Source organism: Filobasidium floriforme, assembly GCF_021052385.1.
Source record: "Filobasidium floriforme strain CBS 6241 chromosome Unknown HD553scaffold_24, whole genome shotgun sequence".
Classification (NCBI taxonomy): Eukaryota; Fungi; Basidiomycota; class Tremellomycetes; order Filobasidiales; family Filobasidiaceae; genus Filobasidium; species Filobasidium floriforme.
The window spans coordinates 117,164-136,529 of NW_025763645.1; the positions used below are offsets into that span (position 1 = coordinate 117,164).

The 19,366-nt window shown below is 51.9% G+C and overlaps 7 protein-coding genes across 7 annotated transcripts; 3 read left to right on the forward strand and 4 right to left on the reverse strand.

Annotated features, from left to right (window-relative positions):
• Nucleotides 1-526: 526 nt before the first annotated feature.
• HD553DRAFT_362818 (beta-lactamase/transpeptidase-like protein) lies at nt 527-2,746 on the forward strand (the record flags this gene model as incomplete). The annotated part of the gene is made up of 6 exons (XM_046184008.1): nt 527-773; nt 985-1,304; nt 1,461-1,813; nt 1,923-2,339; nt 2,410-2,434; nt 2,498-2,746. The coding sequence occupies 6 exons, from the start codon at nt 527-529 to the stop codon at nt 2,600-2,602; spliced, it is 1,467 nt and encodes a 488-aa protein (XP_046033461.1). The 3' UTR covers nt 2,603-2,746.
• Nucleotides 2,599-7,159, reverse strand: HD553DRAFT_337160 (exocyst complex component Sec10-domain-containing protein). The gene is made up of 10 exons (XM_046182266.1): nt 5,221-7,159; nt 4,913-5,123; nt 4,629-4,840; nt 4,466-4,565; nt 3,824-4,395; nt 3,620-3,761; nt 3,433-3,558; nt 3,176-3,372; nt 2,817-3,111; nt 2,599-2,744 (listed from the first exon to the last, which is right to left on the reverse strand). The coding sequence occupies exons 1-10, from the start codon at nt 7,086-7,088 to the stop codon at nt 2,700-2,702; spliced, it is 3,768 nt and encodes a 1,255-aa protein (XP_046033462.1). The 5' UTR covers nt 7,089-7,159; the 3' UTR covers nt 2,599-2,699.
• Nucleotides 7,160-8,018: 859 nt separating this feature from the next.
• On the forward strand, nt 8,019-8,682 carry HD553DRAFT_326366 (uncharacterized protein; the record flags this gene model as incomplete). The annotated part of the gene is made up of 4 exons (XM_046181701.1): nt 8,019-8,056; nt 8,145-8,322; nt 8,480-8,571; nt 8,646-8,682. The coding sequence occupies 4 exons, from the start codon at nt 8,019-8,021 to the stop codon at nt 8,680-8,682; spliced, it is 345 nt and encodes a 114-aa protein (XP_046033463.1).
• A 1,032-nt stretch (nt 8,683-9,714) lies between these two features.
• Nucleotides 9,715-10,875, reverse strand: HD553DRAFT_326367 (uncharacterized protein; the record flags this gene model as incomplete). The annotated part of the gene is made up of 1 exon (XM_046181702.1): nt 9,715-10,875. The coding sequence occupies one exon, from the start codon at nt 10,873-10,875 to the stop codon at nt 9,715-9,717; it is 1,161 nt and encodes a 386-aa protein (XP_046033464.1).
• Nucleotides 10,876-11,677: 802 nt separating this feature from the next.
• On the reverse strand, nt 11,678-12,925 carry HD553DRAFT_318203 (uncharacterized protein). Its single transcript, XM_046180843.1, has one exon. The coding sequence runs from the start codon at nt 12,833-12,835 to the stop codon at nt 11,942-11,944; it is 894 nt and encodes a 297-aa protein (XP_046033465.1). The 5' UTR covers nt 12,836-12,925; the 3' UTR covers nt 11,678-11,941.
• A 1,051-nt stretch (nt 12,926-13,976) lies between these two features.
• On the forward strand, nt 13,977-15,461 carry HD553DRAFT_362833 (uncharacterized protein; the record flags this gene model as incomplete). The annotated part of the gene is made up of 3 exons (XM_046184009.1): nt 13,977-14,464; nt 14,613-14,675; nt 14,881-15,461. The coding sequence occupies 3 exons, from the start codon at nt 13,977-13,979 to the stop codon at nt 15,005-15,007; spliced, it is 678 nt and encodes a 225-aa protein (XP_046033466.1). The 3' UTR covers nt 15,008-15,461.
• HD553DRAFT_277094 (putative vacuole fusion, non-autophagic-related protein) lies at nt 15,069-19,244 on the reverse strand (the record flags this gene model as incomplete). Its single annotated transcript, XM_046177987.1, has 15 exons — nt 15,069-15,344; nt 15,414-15,446; nt 15,524-15,856; nt 15,927-16,196; nt 16,257-16,313; nt 16,380-16,705; nt 16,780-17,002; nt 17,070-17,227; nt 17,291-17,351; nt 17,462-17,596; nt 17,707-17,775; nt 18,034-18,261; nt 18,418-18,552; nt 18,777-18,959; nt 19,221-19,244. 15 exons carry the CDS (start codon nt 19,242-19,244, stop codon nt 15,069-15,071), a joined length of 2,511 nt encoding a protein of 836 aa, XP_046033467.1.
• Between the last annotated feature and the right edge of the window lie 122 nt (nt 19,245-19,366).

The following is a 19,366-nucleotide window of genomic DNA, read 5'->3' on the forward strand; positions in this document are numbered from 1 at the left end:
AATAATCCTATCATCCGATCATCCTCCTTTCGCTTTTCGCCCCCGCCCCAACCGAATTTCAAAACAAGGAACGCGCAGGGTTGGAGGAAGGGGAAGGGAACGAGGAGGCCGTGGGCTAGGACAAGGCCAGGGCCGAGTTTCAGGTATCACTCCCCGTAACGATCGAAACAGCGGTTGCCCTTCAACCAAAGACGCCGTGCGGCGCAACATGAAACACGCGGCCTCCTTCCCGCACCCACCCCCTTCCATCGACTATATCACGTGACAAGCAATCTCGGCGTTTCGGACTTTTCTCGCTAGCCTGCCGGGCCGAAGCCGAGAGGGAATTGAAGTTGAACGCCGATGACCGATGACCGAAGGAGGAGAGAGAGCGTTCGATGTTCCACGACGTTCTACACGTTGGGCTTACCCCTATTTAACAGATGGCCATGTTGATAACAAGTCCCATTCGCAATTCATCTACCGTTCCTCCGACCCAACCTTGACCTATCTACTTTCTGACCACACAATTACAACAACGAAAACAATGCCCGCCCCAAACGCCCCCCTGCCGACCCTCTCCGAACCCCAAAAGACCTACCTCCAAGACCTCCTCACCACCCTCGGTCAATCCCACGCCGCGCAATGCTTGACCATCTCCAACGCCTCTGGGCCCATCTTTGACGGTCGGGCCGGGTGGTTTGATCCGCTCCAACAAACCGAGGGGGATCGGAAGGCGGCATTTGATGATGTTTTGTGGTTTGCGAGTACTACGAAGTTGATCACTAGCGTCTGTGAGTCGCCCGGTCCCGGTTCACGCTCTCTTGTTTTTTCTTCTTCTCCGGTATTCGATCGTCTTCTATCGTCTTCTCGTATCTGTCGCACGGCATCCCATCCCAATCACCAAACCTTGAATCCCGGTACCTTCTCAATAAAACCATATCACTAACCACAACGCATCCTCTTTTTTTTTCCATCCCGCTCTCAACTCCGAACGTTCAACAGGCTACCTGCAACTGATCGACCGCGGCATCCTCTCCCTAACCACCCCACTCGCCCCTTACTCCCCCGCCTTTGCCCGGGCCACTTCTCGGGTCCTTACCGGTTTCTCTTCTTCCTCTTCTTCTCCCGTCCCAAACACCTCCAACTCCAACGACCCCGAAGGTATTCAACCCCAGCCCGTATTCGAAGAAACCAAAATCCTCGTAACACTAGGGATGATGCTAAACCAAACCAGCGGGTTCGGACAAGAGATGAGCCCTAAAGTGCGGGCTTGGAAGGATTGGACGAAGGAGGGGAGGGGGTGGGTGAATAGTTGTCGGGTTGTGAGTACTGTACCTCTTCTTCTTTCTCTTTCCGCTTAAGGGTCATGGATTATGAGCTGCGTGACCTCCCGTTTCACCCCACATACTGTATACGAGCCTAGAATTGAACTGAAAATCCGAACCTTGACCCTTGCGTGCTATTATTTCACCTTACAGGAAAACCTCATCAACACGCCCCTTACCGAACAACCCGGGACTCGATGGCAATACGGTAATTCCGCCGAATGGCTCGCCTTGATCCTCCCTGATATCCTTCAAGCGCACGGTCTCCTGCCCGTCAACCTTCTCCCCCAAACCCTCTCCGGTGAAGGACAGAAATTCGCTATGGAAGAGTACTTGCAAGAAAACGTACTCAAACCCCTAGGGATGGTGAATACGACTTATTATCCCTTCGGCGATAAAGAGAAGAGGTTTGAAGGGAGGTTGATGCCCCTGAGGTGGTACGACGAAGAAAAGGGGGTGTATGAAGAGTTGGTGGGTCAGTGTGATTTGTTGAAATTGCCGCGGAGGTGAGTTATCAGGTGTTGCCTATATTATTATGGTCACTTTACACTTTACGATCGAGGATGTTTTGACTGAATCGAGCCCGAAATCTGTATTGATTGTTGTTTTTGGCAGCCGTGAAGAGATCGAATACCCAGCCGGGGGCGGGGGGATCTACTCGACGACGACGGACTATTCCAAGCTCCTCACCCACCTTCTCAAATGCTACCAAATAGCCACTCAAACTTCATCCGAATATCCCTCGGACGCCATCCTCTCCCCCTCATCCGTCATCTCCCTCTTCACCCCCACCTTACCGACCGAAAAGGCAAGGGAAGACATCGCCGCCTCCTTAAACTCTCGACCGATGTACGACCCACCTGCTCCTGAACACGTCTTGCAGCCGGGGGAATACGACTGGAGCACGGGTATGGGGATGTTTATCACCCGGCCCGACGCAAAGGATGGTCGGGGCGAAGGTCGACGACGGGGTGGGGTGGGGAGGAGGTCCGGTAGCGTCGGCTGGTCGGGCGCGGCGGGAACCGAGTATTGGTGAGTGCAGATCGCTTCGGGTCATATGTCTGATGCACGTCTTTGGCTGATGTCTGAATTGTTCGTGTAGGATCGACCCGAGAGCTGGTATCACAGTGAGTAGCAGGTCATCAAAATCTCGCCAGGGCATCGCCGCTGACCTTCCCTTGTATCGTCAGGTGGTGTACACGACCCAGATGCTCCTTCCATTCACCACGCCCACCCTGCACGCCAAGCGGACCCTGGAAAAGGCAATCTACGACGTGCTCGAGGGTAAGGTTTGACGCCATTCAGGTAATATAGTCGATCGTTCGTTCTTGGACACGATGGTCACGACATGAGATGATGCTAGATACAGTAAACCTTACAGCCCCTTGTTCTTCACATGATTATACAATCTTCCTTGACCGAGAGGGAATACATGGACTGCGTGCAAAACATCGGGTCAGCAAAAGTTTACGAGAAACACATCACGACGAGTCGCTGCAGTCGACGCACATTATCGACAGTCTTTTCAATCTTTTTCCAATCCGCTCTGCGTTGGATGAATTCGTAGAGATCTTCCGGTCGGTACGTGCCTCCATATCGCGTCACATCTCGGATGATCTGCGCCAAGTCTTTCGCGTCGGCGACGATATAGACCTGGCCGAGCATCTTTAGGTTCGAAAACTCCTCGGCCATTCGAGGTTGTTTGAGCGAGGCAACGAATGCGTAGTAAGCGTTGAGGTCGGCGATCATCTGGAAACCGCCATCGAGCGAGATGATCTGGCGCTTGATGTGTTTTTGCAAGATGCTGTCAGGCCGAGGCAACTGATCAGCAGAGCAGCGACGAAAGCTTTCTCTGGTGAGTAACCCACTTCTGTAATCGCAAACCGACTTCCTGGTAAAAGACCTCCAGGACCTCTTTCGATGTGCTACCCTTCAGCAGTTTGCAATGCACCTCCAAGCAGGTGATTGCGTCGACGCAGGCTTTTGTCGGACCGAGCTCCGGGTTCTGGTCCGGCGAGGGACAGTATTCGCCCGGTTGTGTGCGTGTCTGAATGATATGCTCGACCTACCCCGAACGGATAATCAGCATGAGCTAGAGCTTACAGAAAAGGTCACGTGGACTGACCTGATTCATGAGCACCTCTACACCCGCATTCATACCAGCTGCGACCGCGTCGTCTAGCGCACCCTCGAATCGCTTTTTCTCCTGCATGGCTGCGTTGAGGAAATCCGTTCGGTCGATGTATTTCGCCTGTACCGTCATCGTCGGGAATCAGCTAGATTCCCGTGTGAATATGACCCGGACTGCTTACCAGATCCTTGTCAAAGTAGACCTGCAGGATCGACGTCACGGTGTCGACAACGTTGACCAGTTCAAGATACTGAAGCAAAGGCGGATTGCTTGTACCTTCGGCCGAGTCTTCGGGCTTGTAGTTTGTCATTTGCTGGATCGCCCTGCGCAACGGTTCCATTCAGCCACTCCACCTGGAGGCATTTAGAAGAGAACATTGACCCACTTGTTACAGGCAGGCACGATATGGCGCGCCGCCACTGCACGCAGCAAGTGAATGAATACCTCTTCGATGGCTTCACGGACCTTCCTGCCGTATTTGCTCGGATACCCCTGGAACGTTTCTATGCGCTTCAAGCACTCTCGGTCGGCGTGAACAAACTCGAGGACCGTGTCGAGGGAGAGAAGCAGCTGCATCTGTTCGCCTCCATCTTTCGGTTCATCTTGCTGTACGGCGACCTCCTCGAGGTCTTCCGCCTTCTCCTTCTCCTTGTCGATCTCGGCGCCCTCAACCGGATCGACAGGGACCGCTGGCGCACCGTTCGTGGCTCCTCGCCCGTCACTACCACTTTGCCCGGTCCATCGCTGAGGATTTAGCATCGCTAGACCGTTCACAGCCTGGGTTCCGCCGGTAACGATGGCGTTCATCCCGTACGTAACGGTGAGCGGTACGATGGTGACCGGAAGGAGTAAGGCGTCCCTAAATCCGGCGAGGACGTTTCGTTTCACCTGATCAGGGTTGGCTGAAGACAAGAACGTCGCCGCTTGCGTCGGTTGCGTTGTAGTAGCGTTGCCCATCTGATTCGCAAGAAACATCAGGTGAGGATACCGTTGACGAGCAGATGTGATCCGGTCGAGAGTAACTTTCCTTGGTGTCCCACGCCTTGCACATCTTGTCCAGCACATTCTTTATCCACTCCACTTCGTCTTCGAGGTACTCGTCCATATGTTGCTCGAACGCTGCGTAACTGCGAGTCCAGAACAATGTCAGCCACCGCGTTGTGGATTCGTCGTCTCCTTTGATCACGTACACCGCTCTTTCCGCCTCTTTCCCGACCGCCTCGACAGCCTGTTTCTCCACTTGGTCGCCTTCCTTTCCACCCGACATGGCTTGCCTGACGACTTCTTTGGCAACATCGACGACGCGCCATACTTGCACAAACGTGGCCGCAGTCGCTGTAAGGAAGAGATCTTGAGAGAGCAGCCGTGTTAAGGACAAGAGCGACGAAACGTATTCCGATATCTAACGCAACAAGAACCCCGAAAGATGAGCTGGACTCCGGGGTCAAACGATTTGTGACTCGGCGCGACGCACCACCTCGCCAACAAGACGATCCACAAACCGCTTGACCACGCTCGCTCCCGCTCCCCCATCCGCGACTCCGCCCGTTCCGGTCCCGAAGATCCGCAGGGCCTCCCCACAGTCTTCCCGAATCCTCGTCAACATGCGTTCCATAAAGACGGCCGACATCGGGGTGAAGTCCAGGGTATGTGTCGCCGGTTCTCCCTTTGCGGCCGGCAATTTACTAAAACATCACATTGCAAGATCGACGTTTTAGCTCGAAGCGAGGCAAGACGAAGTGTCCCATCGAATCCCCACGCAGAGACTTGGTGTGAACTCACACGATATTCTCCCCGCTATCCCACTTCCCACCCGACCCAGATTCGTAAAACACCTCCCGTTTCTCCACCCAGACCCTTCCCAACTCCCACCCGGCCTCATCCGCGTCCGTCCCTCCTATCCCACCCCACCCTCCGAGCCCTGCTGTAAACGAGATCCCTGTACCCGTCCCCGTCCCTGTGCCCTTCCCACTCCCGCTCCCGTTAGACCTGAATCGCGATCTCGAGTTCGAAGGCGAAGATAACGCTTTAGACCTGGCCATCGATGTGTAGACTTTCCAACTTGCGCCCGCTACGCGTCTCATCTCTTGTACCAATTTCTCATCCACCGCAGAACCCGCAGCCACACCTGCACCTGCACCGGAACCTCCTCCTGGACCCCCCGTCCCACCCCCACTAGACCTCACTCTCCGCTCCAACCCCTCAAACCCACTCAAACACCCCCCATCCCACCGATCGACCACCCCTCCCCCACCCACCAGTACCCTCCTCAACCATGCCCAATCCGCACAAGGCTCGATAAGGGGTGTAAGGAGGAGTACTAGGCGCGCTAGGACGGTCGCTTGGTCGACGAGCGGTAATGGGCCGGGAACTGGCGAGTCTGGGGAGTGGGATGAGGTTTGAGGGAAGAGGAGGGATAGCGTTTGAGTGGGTGTGAGGTTCGTCTTCGTCGAATTTCCACCTCCTCCTTCTTGGCTCGACGAAGTGGAAGTCGAAGAAGTCGTCCTCAAGATCCTCACATACGGCATCAACTGACTATGCACCCGCTTATACGTTTCATACCACGGACTAGAACTGGTCTCAGTCTCCATACCCTGCGTTTGCGTCCTCGTCTTCGTCCGTGGATCCAACATATTCACCGCTACAGCTGGCAATGCGAAAAACCCGCTCTTCTGCAAGTGTCCGGCCGTCCCTCTCCCTCTACTCTTCTCTGGCGATTTAGCAGAATTCGAAGGCATCGGGACCGACCCAAAGTCAAAATCGAGATCATCGAACCCATCGGAAAAGTCCATCAGATTAGGCGTCCCGCTATTCTTCATTTTACTATGACCAGCACCACCGGTAGTAGCGACACCTGGAATATTGGTTTTGAAAGTGCTTGGTACCTCGATATCGATACCTTGTGAATTGACGTTCAAGCTCTTGCTATTGCTATATCGTCGAGCAAGACCAGTAGTTTTAGTTTGTCCGGAATTGGGTATCGTCCCGCTCCCGCTGAAATCCCCAAAATCATCCTCCTCGTCGTCGTTGTCCTCGAAAGCGAACGCTCCAGGTTTGCCAGCCGCAGCGGGGTTCGTCATAGACTTCAAATTCGATATGGACCCTTGTGCTCGGTGCCGATTCCCTTCCCCGTTCCCGCTCCCGTTCGTATTCGTAGTTGAGATCCCAAGTCCAAATCCGGTCATACCATCTTCATCTTCATCCCCACCCTGTCTCTCTCGGCCACTCACACTCGTACCCGTACCCGTACTCGTACTCGTTTCTGCCGTCGAAATCGAGTCGAGCCCCAGTGATACGCCAAGCACCTCGCATTTGACCTTCCACGTCTCTTCGGCATTCCTAACCAACCCCGACAGCTGTTTACAAGCCGCCGCATACCGAGGAACATCCGGTACAGGGAGGTAGGATAAGACCTTTCGATGCAAGCTCGCCGGTAGACGTCCTATCCAAAGCTCCCGATTCGTATTCGAGTTCTTCCCCTTAACATTAAAATTAGAGTTGGAATTGGAATTGAAGTTGCCTTGAGAGGTGTTGTTGACTAGGGTAGGCTGGAGGATGGAAAACGTATTCCTCCCTCCCGTAGACGATGCCGACGATGGTCCTCCTGCTATCGCCGTGGGAGCGGCGGCGGTCTTTTTGCTGGACCACATGTCATCAGAACCGGACAAGGATGCGTCGGGGGTGATGATTATGATGTAATTGAGTGTGTACTATGGCTGTGACTCTACTAAATACATATGTTAGAGCTGGGTTGTGGATATGCTCGATATGCTCGAGAGCTTGTGGTTGATGATGATGAATCCCCCGGAATATACGCGTCGCCCGCCCTCCTTGGCATCACCCTGGGTCGTGTCAAGTAGCAAGTAGACGGTTCAATAGCCTCTCCTGCTCCTCAACCTCGATCAGGACTCAACAGCATAGTCGAATACGAGAGATTCAGGAGACTCAAGGAGGAGATCTGAACAGACCAAAACAGTCGGGAGACGTGGTCGAGGGGGATGTACTTCATGAGGCATTGAAGCCTGATGATGATTTGGTAGGCATAATGCAGAGGTTTCATCACTACTTAGGGGATTCAGAAAATGACTTGTCACCTGTCATATCTGTCTTTGTGAGATAGATATGTCAGGCTCCAGATCCCAAGGATCCAGGTAGGAAATCTCACCAGGTGACAATGCAGATGCACTACTGTACTGAGTAGGATGATTCAGCTTTTGATTAGCTTCTGGCCGATCCCCAACCATCCCTCAGATCATCAATGCAAGGTTGTTACACCAAGAGATCATCAGGCTTCAAGAGCTGATCAACCAGCATAATCCAGGCGGGTCAAGGAAACTGAATACTTAGAACCTGGAGTCGATCAAGAACTGATCAATCACATCTATCACGTCTATCGCATCTATCTGCGTACTCTCAGGTTATTATCGTATCAAGTCTTCCCATCTGGCTTGGAAGAAGCCTTCCAGATGTAGTCAAGACTGCAATGAAGAACATCACCAAGAATCTCAAAAAGATCCAGGCGCAGGCGAAGGCAAAAGAAAGATTACGAGAACCTTGAGCCTGAGACGAAGATCGCTACGATGCTGCTTGGTCAGGTCGATTCCGGGGTTAGTATCAGGTGAGACCACATGTTCAAGGCACCACATGATCAACACGATTCCTCCTCTTCCTATGCTCATTTCTCTTCTTATACTGATTTCTTGCAGGGATAGGGAGGCGGCGCAACTCGGATGGACGATCGGGATCATCAAGGCTCTCAACAACATCAGACGCCCATTCACTTTGAGACAAGCGAAACGCATTGCAAGAAGCTGGGACGCCCAGACTAACACCATCATCAAGGTCGTCGAGGAGAAAAAAGAGAGCAAGTTGCATATTCTAATCGTAGGTCATTCTTAATCGTTGAACACCCCAGACATTCCGCTTATCCATGTGGCCGCCGTCCTCGATGTCGTACTTGTCGTACTAGTCATCGCCGTCAACGTCCTCCTCCATATAGTCCTCCTCCTCTGTATCGTCCTCGTCCTGCATGCCATAATAGTCTATTGTTGTCGTCCTCCATATCGTACTAGTCCTCCATATCATTGTCGTCGTCGTCCTCCTCCATAGCATCGTCGTTGTCTCGCATGTGTCGTGCGTGTAGTAGTACCCCTTGTCCAATAAGAGATGACTAGCCTCAATAGTCAACGTTTCCTGTTCTTCCATAGTCAATCCGGTCTGTTTTTCCATGTGGGAGGTGTGTGAAGAATTTGCGCAGAACCGGTCGAATGCCGAAGTATCAAAATTTCGACCTTGATTGGATTTGTATTGTACAGAGAGAGCCCTGTACTTACCGGATGGCAGCGACGTTCTTTCCAAAGTAGCAGCGAGAGATCAGAAAAGAAGGAAGGGTAGGGTTATGGGTACTTATAGGATACAATAGGTAATGCTTAACTACTGAAGTCACTCTTGTACTATGTAGTTCATCTGCTATCACACTCATTTATCTACCTACTGCCCTACGCAAGTCCCAGAGCATTTGCAGGTTGCTGGCAACCTAACAGACGCCATCGTCAACATCTTTGGTACCCTCTGGTACTTTGTGATCAAGCAGGAGAAGAACAGAGACGATTTGCTATTTCGTAAGTTGATCTCAGTCTCAAGGTGCTGGCCTTGATGTCATTCAACTGATTTGTGCTCATGTTTGCTTCGGTACTACTATCAGCATGTCTGATATGGGCATTTCAAGTCTACTTTTTCATCCTGGACCGAGCCTTTGCCCTTGGACATTGGTATGATCCTCAAAGCATAGACAAGGTCATCAGCACTGTGGCATGCCACAGTACTTTGCCCTTCTCCTTGTTGATGGGGATGAATGGAAAGGAGGTGGTGGTTTTCTTTACAGCAAGGTTGTGATCAAGCGCAGTGTCATCCGGATGAAACCTTTTCCCCTTTTGTCATTCTAGTCGATTTGTTTGTTTTATTGTTTTGTACGAGATCGCTCATTAATCGTCAATATTGTCATGACATAACCTTGCTTGCTGACTGGATCCTGATCAGAGTAGTAGAGCTGGGATCCACAACAATATTGATCTCAGCATGTTGTATGACACATTCTATCATCAAATTGTTATCATCCAGGCGCTACAATCAGGGATATATCTGAAAATCTGATACAAGACGCTGTACACAAGCGACATTCCACAATAGAACCTCTGTGAGAGACGCTCTATTTCAATGTGATCAATGAAAGGGCTCTTGGATACCTATAGGTTCACCTCTACTCCCCTCATTGCATTACAGGTGATTCACAAGCCTATATGTTCCTGCCTGATACCACAATATGTCCCTCTTGTTTGCGAGTGATTCTGCAGTTTCGGTTTCATCCAGCCGTGCATAGGATGCTAATCTTGTGCCTGCCATGTAGTTCAACATGTCTCTGACTTGCAGTGCTAAACCCAGCACTGCCATACGGCTGTTCAATTCATCGATTGCAGTGATCCAACGCTGACGGTTCTCTGAAATCCATGCAATGCGTCCCTTTTCGCATCGACATTGGCGGCGAAATGGCATCATGATCACCTTAAGTTGCTTTGAGATCTCCTTCAAGGCCCTTTCTGTCAGTAACGAAATGATGGGATTGTCATCTGCCAGGAGGAAAAATGCAGGAGGATCCCCGGCCTTATTCAGGCTCATCTCCGAGACGAGGAAATTCCACTGATGTTTGATTCTTGATACCCTATTCCTCACCGGAGCGTATACACTTGATGTATTCATCCTTCCCCTTGGCGGGAAAAACTCGATCTGAAACCCGTTGTGATCTTTGTCCCTGTCCGATCGTGGGGTAAACACGACGTACCAAAGATGTTTCACCCCTGTATTGCGGTACAGGTGAAAATTGTTGGCGCAATGCAGAGATCCGGGTAGTATCGGGCTCATTGACAGATCTTGGTCGGTCGGTGGATCGGATTCTGTCTCATGTGTCGGTGGATCGACTGAGGAGTCGTCTCGAGGGAAGAGCGTGTTATGAGATGAGGCAGGGGTATGACTGCTGTAAAGCGTCTCCGCAAGGAGCTGAAATACTAATGAGGTGTTTGGATCGAGGATTGATGAGGTCGATGACACCGGGAAAAGAGCATCCCTCTCCTGCTGCAAAGGATCACGATCCCGATGCTCGAGACCTCTGGATCGCATTGGTGTGTGTGCAGACGGCGCACATTCGGCATCCGTCGCATCATGCTGTGCGCGAGAGATGACCGACTTCTCTGTAGTCAAGCCAGCCGCTGTGCCGACGGATAGTTCTTCATCAGCACTGTTCCAGCGTGCTGACACCTGGGGAGACCAAGACCGTTGTGACGCCTGGCCGCCCCACGTTTCAGTGAACCATTTGTCACAGTCTTCAGTGGTCGGAGTGTCGCCACACCCTGGCAACAAAGGGTCATGACCGTGCTGTGCCATCTTTGGAAAGCAACGCCTGTTCGTTCTTGGTGTGATCAATCTGTGTCTTGGCGGCTACAGGTGTTGTTTCGCCTTGTTTTCAGATTTCACAACATCATTGTACGGTCACACATAGCATCGCATACCCGCTTTATATATCCTGGCCTTTTGGTGTACAAACCTTCTCGCTTATCAAATGATGTCTAATTTGATCACATTACCACTATTCGATCAAAGGAAGTACTAGCCGAGATGTTGCAGCGCCTCGCGCCTCCAAAGAAAGAGAACCCGCGCATTGCTCGTGTTTCACCAGCGACTTTGTTGTATTACGTGCATTCACATCGAAAAGACAGCCAGCGTCAACCAGATCTTGTTTCTACGGAGGCTTAAGAGGAATAAATGTTCTCCTAATTGCTGTCAGGAGGAGGCGCAACCCGTCCTTTGGAACGTAAATGCAGTCAAAGGACCTTGGAGGAGAAGCAACAAGAATCATAGGAATCAGGTGATCTCACAAATCATCTAGATCTTGACGCGGGCACCTCTCTTTATCGCAAACAAAGTTCAAGCTCGAAATGCTCTCTTCGGTTTCCATTTCGGTTGGCGAAGCGCGATTCATCTTTTCATCAACCTCGAAACGATGTGCCACCATCCGAGAGCCGGACGATCCCACGCGCTCATCTGCTCCATCCTCATCGATCATGTTCACACGTTAGGCGCAACGCTCAATGGGAACTTGTCTGGGCTGAAATTCTTGTACTGTTCAGAAAGCTAGCCAAGAGATCGCCCGCGTGGATTGGTCAGGTGACGCCACGGTAAGTATGAGCAGCGAGATAGGTAGAATCGGAACTCGAGCGCGAGGCGATCCGAGCGACTAGCTCATCTGAAGGCGAGGAAGCACGTCATAAGACAAGCAAGTGTGCTACCGGCAGATTCCCCTCGTGAGAACACGTTACAACCTGTAATATCGACAAGAATCGGGCAAGACATCCGGAAGTACATTTACATACGCTTATAGAACACTACTATCTATCTCGTTACCGCACTACTCAATACGGTGTTGTACCTTGCTAGCCGGAAACACCCTTCTTTACGACATCGCCTCGTATTTTACTTGACGGTGAAAATGTCTTAAAGCAGCCTCCTTCACCTCCTCTTTCGTCTCCCACTTGTACTTCCCCGCTTCGTTTTCTTCGCCCTCGCCTTCGCCCTCGCCCTTGCCATCGCCATTGCCATCGCCTTCGGTCCCGTGCTCGCCACCTTGCCTCGACAAGTAATCCTCAACAAACCTCCTGAACATCGGACGCTTCTTGACCAACACCCTATCCTTCTTCCTCAACTCACCCCCGGACAGCTTTTGTGGTCTCGGAAGGCGTCCGCTGAGGAGGAAATCAAAGACCTGGAACTCGGTCGCGAAGCCCGCTTTGAAGCGTTCTTCGTCCAGCCCGAGGAAGCGCATGACCGCCTCGGGATCGTTGCTCAGGAGAAGCATATCTTCTTTCCCTTTCGAGTACGCTTGACTTGGAGGGACGCGCAGGAAAAATCCCTTATCGGTGATCTTGAGCGCGACGGGCCGTAAGAGGAAAGCCAAGACCGGCCCTAGATCGGCATATGACCCCGTGAACGATTGCCAGTCGAACGTCTCTTTCGGACAGGTTCTGATATCGATCTGCACGATGACTTTTGAGCTGGAGGTAAAGTCCGGATGAGGTACGGCGTAGCTCGTCGACGGTGCGTTAACGATGAACGCCTTGGCCCCCAGCCGATCGGCTAATTCAACCGGGTCGATCGACGAGTCGTCTCTCTCGACGACGAGGAAATCAATGTCCCCATGATCCGGTTTCTCCCAGACCGAAGGCAGACAGACCACCCGTGCGTAGAGCTCTTCCAGGACAGGTTGGTAGAGGGTGACCAGCGAAGTGTAGAGTTTCGGAGCGAGGCGCGGGGCTTGTAAGCCTCGGTTGTGAAACGCGCGACCGCCCATCCTTTCGTTTCACGTGGGTTGAATGGAAGGGTATTATGGTCAACTCTCGCTAGATCGGATGATGATCGGTCCTCGATAAGTCTCTTATAGGGTCCACTGTATCGATGACTCTAACAGATTCGCCCGGTGCTTATTAGCTGTGTGTGTCTCCTTTATATCGATTCCCCCGCCTCCCGAACGTCGTCACCGAGTCATCCGACCATCCGATGATTCACCTTTGACTCGCGCTCGCCACCGTCTCTCCGCGCCGCACGTGATACGATTGCATACGACACCTTTGATCTTTTGTCAAGGGAACGTAGTGAAGATCCTCGATCCACGATGATCAAAGGGGATCCACCACGATCGGCCCGAATATCCGACAAAGCCCCGGAGTATTATTGTTCTCTTGCAACCTGTCGCTTGAGACGCGGGAGGCCCGAAGACCAGATCGACAGGTATGAAGAAGGTTTTGTCATGGAAAGCACAAAACGTTCAAGCTCTACATGGGGCTCAAGCAGTATGTATCTAGGCGCTCCTATCGGCAAAGATGGATATACCATACTGAAAGATCGATATGGCTACCGATCGATCTCATGAGACTGAATTGTCCGGCGACTCGTGTCTTATTACCTGTGCATGAACCACCTGTAGAGAATTGTTGGGAACTCCCAATCAATCTTGAAGGAAACCAACAAATGTCTCGCCAAAGGCATGCATATCGTATCTACCTGCCATACCCATGCAGGGTTAGTTCAGACTTGGCAGTCAACTGCAGGGAGGAGCGAGGGATAACAAAGACGTTCTGTCTCATGGCGGAATGACACGAGAAGTAAACATGTTCAAGGAAGAATCATGTTTGCAGCGCAATCGATCCTTTTGGTGGCCTAATAAACGACCTGGTCCCAAGTCAGTGAATCTCGTTTGGGGCAAATATTCTGAGGAGACTGTGCTTCCTTTATCGTGTTTCGATCTGAGCCCTGAGAATGCATCGTCACAAGGCGCAATCATCATTTGACATTCAGTATATAGAGATATGTCATATGGCCAAGAGAAAGGGGAATCTACCTTTTCTTCATACAAACAGCTTGTATATCGCATCTTCTTCCTGAACAAGCAATTTTGCCTACAGCACTCTATCTCGACCTCGCATAACTTCGCGATGCCCGACAACGACCCTTCCCTTGCTAGCAATAACGGCTTCGTCTCGACTCCAACCAAGGCCAATACGGGTAGCCTTTCATATGAGGGCGGAGTGGCGTCTTCTACTGAAGATTCTAGTGATCGATCGGAGGGAAGCGACCAGAGTGCCACGAAGGACGCTGTCGATCACAAAGCCGATAAAGAGCACTACGGCTATCGCGCCATCGAGAGATCTGATGAGTTCCGGTACACTTTTGAGATCCCTGGCGTTTTCCCCAAAAACAAACTGGGCCTGCCCATTGCTCCAGTCCATACATTGAATTTTGCTGCGTTGGTCAGAAGCGTTGGAGAGATTCGCGATGAATACAAGGACAAGGTTGATGCTTCCAAGGAGCCGGTAGACTTGATCAAACATGCCTGCGAGAACTTTCTGGGGCAGTACAAGACAGCTAAGGACTTGCCTTTAAGACATGAGCTAGTCACGGTGGACACACACTATGAGTTACGGTAGACGAAAATGTACTTTACGAATAGTCTGCTCTAGGATTGTCAGACTGAAATACACGAGAAATCCGTGATACTGTCCTGCATCCTGCATCGCCACCGTCCCCTCGTTGTTTCACTCGATGACCCACCATTTCGCTGGCAATTACAGAAGCATTAGCAGCGATCAAGTCTACTATTACCACGGAAAGCTCTTTGGTGACCTTTTTGAAATGTGGGTCTTTGAGGAATTCGCAAGGGATCTACGCCATTGTTACTCCCATTGCTCAACTTGCTCGAAAGTCCAATGTCTTGTATGAGCGTTCAGTTAACAATGCGCACGATCACTCTTCTTGTTGGGGCAGAAGTAGACTTTGCAGATAACCTAGAAAGGACTGCTCGCTCAATCACCTTTCGTTGAACATCGCCTTCTTTTGTAGACGTTACAAGTCTGGAAGTACAATTAGCTGCCCAGATCGGATTCAAATGACACGCGATGTATATGATAAGATATATGATCGGAATAACGAACCTACATTCCATGCGTCCTTCTGTGTGTCTCTATAAATGAACGTGTACGGATAGAAATACAAGGGGTGTATTTGAGGAACGGGAACAAGGGTCGAAATCACAGCTGCTTGAGACGCAGGATCAAGTTGACCAGGACGGAAGCGACCAACACCGCGCAGAGGAACGTGGGACCATAAGGGTCGTGGTAGTTGCCCGCATCACGTCGTCGCAGTTTGAAGACCCGCCAGGTGTACATCCCTGCGGCGTAAGCAAGGGAGAGCAAGGCGGTCAGGGTGAACATGCCCGCCGAGATGAGGCCGATCCGGTCGGTTGGCTCGATAAAGTTGAGCAAGGTGGTGGCGATACCTCCGATCAGGATACCAAAGTGTAACCACTATGAGCGTCAATTTCCGAAAGTCAGCTTTGCTTTCGCACATGTGACAGAGATGCACCAAGTACTGACCTTGAGGAAGGTTCGCTCATTTGCAAAGATGACCTGTAGACGTGAAACACATTTGACAAATGTCAGCGTCCTGACCTTGCCCAAACCTCACCAGCTGACACTGCACGCACCTTGGGTTCTATCCTGACGGGAATCGCTATCCGCTTGTCCGCCGGCGCATGGACACGCGTATACTCGACCCCGTTTCCTTCAGGCAAGGGACGAGCCTCGTCGTCGCTCTCGCCCTCTTCCGCAAGAGGAGGCTGTCGGTCGTTCTGGTCCGACTGCTTGGCCTTGAAAAGCTTCTGCAGGCTTCGAGGGTCGAGAAGCGAGTACTTCTTGTCGTAAGACCGACTGGGCTGCAGAGGGTCGATATCGAGACGCAAGCCATAATCTCGCTGACTGGCGGTCGATTCTCTCCGTACGGGTTGAGGGGCTTTGCCAGTGGCGGCCAACTCTTTTAGCTGAGTATCGACAGGATGTCTTAGTTAGTCAAAACGCGAGATCGATCCCTGAGCTTTACCCGCGGCTCACATTGTTTTCTCGCTCCTCACGAGCCTCTTGTGCCTGCCTGATGAGCTCGGGAGGCAAGTTCAGGCGCTTGACCTCGTTGTGACTCGGGTGCACAAGATATTCATCGTCCTCGCCTTCGCTGTTGGGCTCTTCATATCGCTGAGTCGGGCTGGGGACCGAGTTGGTACCCGACGTCGAGCTGACGTTGGCGCTATGGGGTCGTTCGATGGCCACCTTTTTAGCGGTCTCGGGGTCGGCAGGTCGGCGAATGTCTCGGTCCATTTGAGGTTGCTACAGCAGTGAAAGTGTTCAAGCATATGTGCTAGAGGCGCAAAAGTGGACCCGACTTACCCAGAAGGGAATCAGCTCGACTCGCTCGGGCAGCAAGGTGGCACATCCATGGATGAACTGGTCGACAAACGCTCATCTCGTCAGCCTTCGGTCGATCTCGATCTAGCCTATCTTGACACTCACCTTGGAGAACTTGGGAACGGGGGTGACCAAGTTGCTATGGACGAGATCGGTCACCCAGGTAGGCGGCTCCTGACCCAACTGCGTCTGCAACTTGACCTCCAGGACGGCATAGGGAAATACCTCCTTGTCCTTGGCATCCACCTCGTCGAACGGGAAATCGATCCCCATGTCGGTCCGTCGCCAGTTCTTCCCGGCACGGGGCTTGCCGTCAAAGTCGTCTTCCCTGACCATGGTCAACTCGGTGTCGAGCGAGATTCGCACTCGGGCATCTCCAGGAAGTTGGAAAGCCGTCCGGTTGTAGAACGATCGCATGACTGGCGAGAGAGCTCACAGGTAAGCGATCACTCCCTCGTGTCGACGGAAGTCCAACGAAGACCACGCGACTCACCAGGCTTGAGACCTCGGGTCAAGATGGCGTACTGCACCTCGTTGGCCAACTGCTTCATGCTATCGACCTCCTTGACCGTCTTTTTCCCACGCTTGACCAGTTCGTCAAATTCGTCGTCCATGGTCAATCGACCGGCGATAAAGTCGTTGGCCTTGTGTTCGGCGATGGCGAATCTAGCCTTGACGGATTTCTCTCCGGTCCAGTCTTCTCGGTGGGTCTTTCGCTCGACAAAGATCTGCGGATACAAGGAGCGATAAGCGAATGCCGCCCGGGGATGATCTCCTTGACGTCGTCGAACTTACGGTCTTGTTGCTGACGTCTCCGTACCATCGCAATCGAATAGCTTCGGCCCCCTCGGTCTTTTCCAAACGACCCAAGTAGAGCTCGAGCCCCTCGTTGTCAAAGTAGATGGACGTGATGGCAGAGTCCTTGACTTCAAACTCTTTGCTAGGGTTGAAGACTGCGTGCGGCGCGCATGTCAGCATTCGAAGTTCGGCACACGACAGCTGGAAGCGGGACCAACCTAGTACGGGAAGCTGCTTGAGAATGGCCAACTTGAGATGCACGATATTGTCCTCGTGAACCTGTCCCATCAAACGAACCATTTCTAATCAGCATTCTTTGCTCCTCTTTACCTTCGATTCCACCGATTTCCATCCCAACCCTAATCTCGCCGGAGACACTCGCGACTCACCCAATACTTGGTCGTACTCCTAACAAACGCGTTCTGCGTCCCACCCGCCGCCGAATCACCTTCGATCGGGTGTCCACGCGTCCTGACCAGATCGAACAACCGAGAGAGCTTGACGATCAGGCCGTCGTAGTTGTACTGCCGAGCGCGTCCGGGAAAAAATCCACATCAATATAATTGATTTCCCGCTTACAAGGCGTGTCTTCTCAAACGGAACCTGACGCGCAGACAGGGAGTCGTCGACTGACCTTGTAGAAAGGATGCTTGTCCAGGTATTCGGCGCTGAAATACGACTTGAGGTTGAACCCGGTGACTTTCTAATCCGGGTCGGAGCGAAAAACGACGGCGGAACAAAGACCAAGAAAAATCAGCTTAAATCCTGGCTTGCACGAATGTTGAGTCTCGAATACGATGTCTTCTGCACTCACATCGTGTTTCTATGAAATCGAGAAAAGAAAAAGCGAAAGGAGAACAAAGTTTCGAACCGCGAATCAGCATCCACATCCTCCCAACCCTCTACCGGCCCACAGAAAGACCACACACGCAACCCGATCCAACACAACCCGACACGCAACACGGCTCACCTTGACGATCTTGACAAACCCCGTAAAATTCAACTTCGTATAAAGCGCTAGATCATGCACATCCGCTACGAGCGTAGCCACCTCTTCCTCCAAGTCCTTGAACTTTTCGTCGTAAGAAGCTTCGCTCATGGCGTCGTCATCGTCTCGTGCCCTCTCATCTTCCTCATCCTCCTCCTCATCATCTTCGTCTTGATCGGCTTCGGCGGCAAAATCTTCGTCCTCGTCGTCCGACCCAGCATCCAGGCTCCGGGCGAGTCCGTTATCTTTCACTTGCCGTCTTTGTCCGGATTCCACGTCCCGGGCGTTATCAACGTCCGTCTTTGTCTTTTTTGTGTTCATCTTCCCAATCTGAGATTGCGAATTTTGGGTCCCGACGACCTGTGATTGGGATTGGGATTGTGATTGGGCCTGGGACTGGGGGTCCAACTGGATCTGACTCTGATCGTAAGACTGGACGAGCTGAGTGACTTGATGTTCGAGGGAGGTGATCTTCGTAGATAGTTCGTCGGCCTGTTCAGTTCAAATGTAAGGTGGGCGACAGGGATAAAGACGGAGGACGGGTTTTGATAGAAGAGGAAGAGAGGTATTGTTGAAAGCAGAGAAAAGTACAAAAACGACGACCGAATCAGCTCAGCTCTACCACAGTCCCGCTCTCAACCTCGATCTCGATCTCTCAATTCAACCGACCTCGAGACGACCCCACCCCATCGCATCGCATCCCACACCGTACTCACCTTGCCCACCTGAAACCTCTCACACTTCAAAAGCTCCTTCTCCAACCTTTTCACGAAAGCCGCCTCGTCCCCCTCTGTCCACCTCCTCATCCCCTGAGGTCCGTTCCCCGCGTTATCTTTGAGGTCTCGTTTGAGGCCGTTGTAATCGAGGTATTGGTCGGACCATTCTGCGTAGAGGGTGGACTAGATTATGATATAGGATATTGTATTGTAGGTCGTTGCCAAGTTGGAGTTGTAGTTGCAGTTTGCGTTTGAGGCATCCGGTGAGAAGAGGTTCAAGGAGGCCAAGGAGGAGAGGAGTAAGAAGGAAGGCACGTAGGCGGAAGAGGGTTTTAAGCGAGATCAGCCAGGAGTCACGATGAGGATCGATGATCAGCGAAAAGCCAAGAAGGTTTCCAACAGGTCCTGGCTCAAGGACCGGATGAAAGATCATGGATCACTCACCCTGATACGTTGTCCGAATTTCATCGTGGCGGGTTACGAGTAGAGATTGCTGCTGACCAGGCGAAAGAAGGAGTTGTGTAGCTAGGTAAGGATAAGACGTTGATTAGATGTATGTGTGTGTGTGTGATGCGAGGGTCGATCAGGTC